The 4,964-nt window shown below is 50.1% G+C and overlaps 1 protein-coding gene across 1 annotated transcript; it reads left to right on the top strand.

Annotated features, from left to right (window-relative positions):
- Positions 1-362: 362 nt before the first annotated feature.
- On the top strand, positions 363-2,989 carry LOC116264918 (protein transport protein SEC31-like). The gene is made up of 2 exons (XM_031645378.1): positions 363-1,393; positions 1,796-2,989. Exons 1-2 carry the CDS (start codon positions 378-380, stop codon positions 2,583-2,585), a joined length of 1,806 nt encoding a protein of 601 aa, XP_031501238.1. The 5' UTR covers positions 363-377; the 3' UTR covers positions 2,586-2,989.
- Positions 2,990-4,964: the final 1,975 nt, after the last annotated feature.

Genomic DNA, 4,964 nt, shown 5'->3' with positions numbered 1-4,964 from the left:
CAATAGTTTACTTCGATTCACCTGGTGCTTGTTACTTTTCTGATACCATCTTAGATGATAGCGGAATTTAAGCAGCAAATTGGTCCGATTTTGACGATTTCCGGTGACATTTGATGCCTGAGTCGGTTGAGACTTGAAAGGGAGTGCGCCGACTACCAGGCCAACCGCCCGCCGCAAACGAAGGCAATTTGGTAATTTCACTTTAGGGAAAAGAGAAAAATATCAGAAGAAAAGTGAGGGAAAGACCGCTACTGGCCCCCACTCGCTTTTCCTGAGCGATACCTCCGCCCCCACCAGGGTTTTCTACAAACCCTCCGTCGCTGAGGGGGAGAAAACCCTTCCCACTCCCCTCCCCTCCCCTCCCCTGCCGCCACCAAATGGCGAAGGCCGCCTCCCCGACGGAGCTCGACTCCGTCCCCTTCGCCCCCCCGCCCGTCTCCGCCCCCCCACCGGCCGCACCCGCCGCTGCCTACGCCGACTCTCTGGACTCCTCTCCTCGTTCTCGCGGCACCGACTCGGAGCCATTTCGGTGGGATGATGTCCCTCCAGCGGCCGCTTCTGCTGCCGTCCCTCCTGCCCCTTCTACCAAGCTCCGGCTAATGTGCAGCTATGGCGGGAGGATCATTCCCCGTCCTCATGACAAGTCCCTGTGCTATCTCGGCGGCGAGACCCGCATCGTCGTCGCCGACCGCCATGCGTCGCTGGCCGACCTCACCGCTCGCCTATCCAGGCTGCTTCTCGCCGGGAGGCCGTTCTCTCTTAAGTATCAGCTCCCCCACGAGGACCTGGACTCCCTGATCTCCGTCACGACCGACGACGACCTCGATAACATGATTGAAGAGTACGACCGGTGCGCCTCCTCGCCGAAGCCCTCCCGCCTTCGCCTGTTCCTTTTTCCGGCCAAGCCTGACACCGCCTCCAGCCTCGGCTCCCTCCTGGAGGACGCCAAGGCCGAGACCTGGTTCGTCGATGCCCTCAACGGCACCGTTCCCGTCGGCCTTCCCCGCGGATTCTCCGATACCGCCGCGGCGTCTGTTAACCGTCTTCTCGGGCTTGACTCCGGCGTCACCGCCGAATGGGACCACCATGACCCTTCTGCGTCGGAGGACAGTGGTGCTGCTGCGGCTGGCACTGGCAGCGCAGGCAAGGCAGCGAAGGCGGAGGTACAGTCGGTGCCGGACTCGCCGATGATGGAGACGTCGTCTTCGTTTGGGTCGACGTCCTCCGCGCCATCGGTGTCGAACCTGCCGTCCGCGGGAACCAAGGCGGAGGATCCGGCGGTTGGTGGTAGTGGGGTCGCTGTGGGCCTGAGTGGCATTGAGGAACAGCTTGGACAGATGACTCTTGCTCCCGAGATAGCGAAGCGCCTGCCGGAGCACGAGGTTCCCCCCAGGTACTACCTTCTTATTCATCTTGTTCTTTAATCTCTTTCCTCATCAATTTTCTCCTAGGCAAAAAGATATTTGAGGTTAGGATTTCGGAAGATAGGAAATTCCGGTACTTCCTCAAATCTTATATGACTCCAGTTTTAGTCCTGAAATCAATCGCTTTGTCTACCTGCAACATTGGGCGTGTCTTTTAAATCCTAAAATCTGACATTCTAGTACTTGATAATGTCTGGAATTAGGCTCGCCTGATGCGTTTCTCAGTTTATGAATCTGTGACCTTCCGAAGGGAAAAGCCACTATTCTGTTGTTGGACTTTTCGGGGTGTTCGATTTCTAGGGATTGAGATTCGAAACTGCTCCTGGTATTGATGGTTTATGCATTCTCGTGGTGGTTTATTTTTTTTTTAGGGAGAATCCTGCTCCGCCTCCCCAGGCTGCGCCCAAACCAGTATACTATCAGGATTCAGTCAGGGTTCCGACTGCGCCTGTCGCCAATCCGACTGCCATTGATCCCAAGAGGGAACTAGCTGATCACAGTTACAGGGTCCAGATGCAGTATCCGGCAGACCCCGGGTTCCTTGTCCCGCAAGCACTGCCGCCAGAGTATCACTATATCCACCCTCAAATTGCAGCAATTCCTCCTCCACCCATGCCTTCGTTTTACCAAGTGCATCACCATCCCCAGCAAACTCAGCAACAATCCCAGCAGCCACAAGTCGATCAACCGATCCCAATGTTTTTCCTGCATCCCCAGACCTCCACCATGGCTACACTGAGGCAGAATCAGGCCTATAATTTGGCTGCATATCAATCTGCCGTGGCGGATTCCTCAAGCAAGCCTGTGGCAGCTCCAGCGCCACCCCCAGCAAAAGACCCATCACCTGCTCTTCCATACCCGCCGCCCCCAGCACCATCCACCTCTCGTCCTCCTCCACGGCCTGAATTGACGAGCAACATATATAGGACAGCTGCTAGTGCTGCAGCCATGCCATTGACTTCTACACCATTGGTTCATGCTTCTGAGCAGCAGCAGTATGCGGGTTACAGGCATCTTCTGCGTCCACCTACCCACTTGGGTTATGACTATGGCGATGCCTTCCCGCAGCAAATATTCTACAGCCAGCAAATACCTGTAAGTGCTGCTGCAGGGGAGGCAGCTGCACAACTATCGCCAGATACAAAGCAAGCTAGGTCATAGTGGATTCTGTGAGTTCATGTGATGGTTTCGCTTGCTTCATCAGCGGTGATTACTTCTGTTCATATACATAGCAGTCTCGATTTTGGGTAAATTCATTGTTATCAGCGTATAAACTCTTATGTCGTATGTGTATCGTTCTAGTCTCTCTATTCTTCTGTTGATTGTGCAAGTCCGTAGTTCGTTTGATTTAAATGATTGGTTGCTGTCTATGATAGATGTAATAAGGAACCGAGTCGTCCTCTGTATTCTCGTCTCTTCCTCTTGTATTCTCGTCTCTTCCTCTCCACCCGTCTGTCTGCTCCTCCCATGTGATGAGTTCATTCCATTACCCTTTGGTGTTCTGTGATCTTTGTGGTGTGCTAAGTGATTAATAATAATAAAAAAAGAAATATACGAGTCAGTAATATCTGCCTATGTTTCAATGTCTTCCTTATGTGGTGGATCTGATCTATTTATCTGTTATTTGAGTTGTCTGGTATCTATGATTAATGAAAGCACATGTATGATTGATGGTCTGGGCTCTCTCTCTCTTCTCTCGCTCGCCCTCTTTCACACACACAGGCTGGGAGCCGGTTGTTTTGTGCGGCATTGGTCGTGCACATCAAAAACAGCGGCCGCTAATTCCTTGTTAAATCTTGGGAACAAAGTTTTGGCGATCTGATTTGGTTAATGTGATGTTCCAAATTGCCAGATATTTGTGGGGAGGATGTTTATGAGAGGATACGATATTTGCCTGTTGCTTTACAGTTAGGCGAGATGCCTAACTGCTCCAGGCATTCTGGTCCTTCCATCGTTGGCTGCCGGAGAGATGCGCAACCCAAATGCGTGAACTTCCCATTCAGCCAACTCGGCCCATTGTCAACTCTGCTGTGGAATTGGCTTCTGTGATCAAATTTAGGGAGGTAACGCTGAACGGAACCTATGAATCCTTTGCCTTGTTCCCAAGATGGGAATTGGGATGAGGGTACAAGCTTCCGAAGTTTGCCATCATGTGGTCTGGCCAGGATCCAATCTTCCAAATACCTTGTGTGGTTTAGCTGCGTATGTCTCTGTGCGGGTGTATTTACACATGTAGATGTCGGGTAATAAGTAGATTCTGACAATATATGTCAGGGCGCACCTGATAAGCGTTCATAACATGATCTCTACTCGGAAATCTCCAGTTGAGAATTCACTTCTTGTGTTTCTCGATTGGCGCCATCTCAAGCATGTATCTTTCTAATAATCTTACATCTTTAGCGGACAGAAACTTCGCAATATGCATCTTTATTTCCCTGAACTGGACGTCCATGGACCCTGGAATAAAATACACGAACTAACTTGAGTGGGCTAGAGAAAAGTAGACGGGAATGGATGCACAAGCAGTTGATTGGTCGTTCATCTGGAGCACCATCTCCAAGTCTGGTTTATGTTTCTTGGTGGCTGCCTGTAGCACTCTATGTGCTTCTCCAGAACAGGGAGTGCTCTCTTTCCATCACTGCCCTTCCTATTCTCAGAGGTGTGTGTTTTTTCCCCTTATTTAATTGTGGGCGGGACCAAGCTGAGAAAATAGGGCCATTCTAGCCACCTCTGGTGTGAACACCAATCCGGGAAGTTTCTGAGATTGGAAGCAAAAGTCTTTATTTCTCCTTCTAGGTAAGGATGGGGAACGAGAGCGACTGCTCATTCAAAGCGGGCCAGGAGGAACAAGTGATGTATGGGGTCTTTTCTTTTGTTTTTATCACTTCTATGTAGTCGGAAATGTAAACATCAACCAACACTTCTGTATCTGTACCGCCGCCAACGGCAAGATCGTGTACCATAGATCTTGAACAGAAAGGAAGACGTCTTATGAGAGCAGGTATCGTGTTACCGTGAGACGTAAAAATAAAAATCGGGCGTTGCGGTTTAACAAGGTGAAACACTACCAAGATCGTTCCTTTTCTTTTTAAGTTATTCTTTTGTTCTCTTGTAGAATTGGATAAAACACCAGGCGATGCGATCCTGAATCAGCTACTATAGGAAGGCAGCTGCAGAATGTAATGGCTATTTGGACGCAAAGACTTGGATTCGGTGGTAGATTTCTTTTGATCATGCGATTTTTCAGTTTATCCTCATGGAGATTATAAGACCGATTGCCACTGTCCAGAGGCCATTGGCAGGCCCATCTTGAGTTCAATCGAGATCAGGGCGCCGCTTCATTGCGCAGTGTACTGATGAGGTTGCGCTGCCAATACTTAAGAAGCGCTCTTGCTTCTGAGAGACATAACAAAAAGTGAAATGAGTAGCGACCTGCTCTCCATTCTCCTTAAGCACATTCAAACCAATAACAGGGCCGATAAAGCTTCTTCATTTTGGAGTACTTCTTCCATTGCTTGTTGCTCTTGTCTTTAATGACAT

This window comes from Nymphaea colorata, chromosome 11 (genome assembly GCF_008831285.2).
Source record: "Nymphaea colorata isolate Beijing-Zhang1983 chromosome 11, ASM883128v2, whole genome shotgun sequence".
NCBI classification, from domain to species: domain Eukaryota; kingdom Viridiplantae; phylum Streptophyta; class Magnoliopsida; order Nymphaeales; family Nymphaeaceae; genus Nymphaea; species Nymphaea colorata.
The sequence above is the reverse complement of the archived record's forward strand: the minus strand, read 5'-3'. Positions and strand labels throughout refer to the sequence as shown.

Bases quoted from the DNA above. Each gene is read 5' to 3' on its own strand.
- LOC116264918 (XM_031645378.1), top strand. From the start codon at position 378: ATGGCGAAGGCCGCCTCCCCGACGGAGCTCGACTCCGTCCCCTTCGCC. The intron at 1,394-1,795 runs GTACTACCTTCT...TTTTTTTTTTAG, and splicing joins GAGCACGAGGTTCCCCCCAG to GGAGAATCCTGCTCCGCCTC.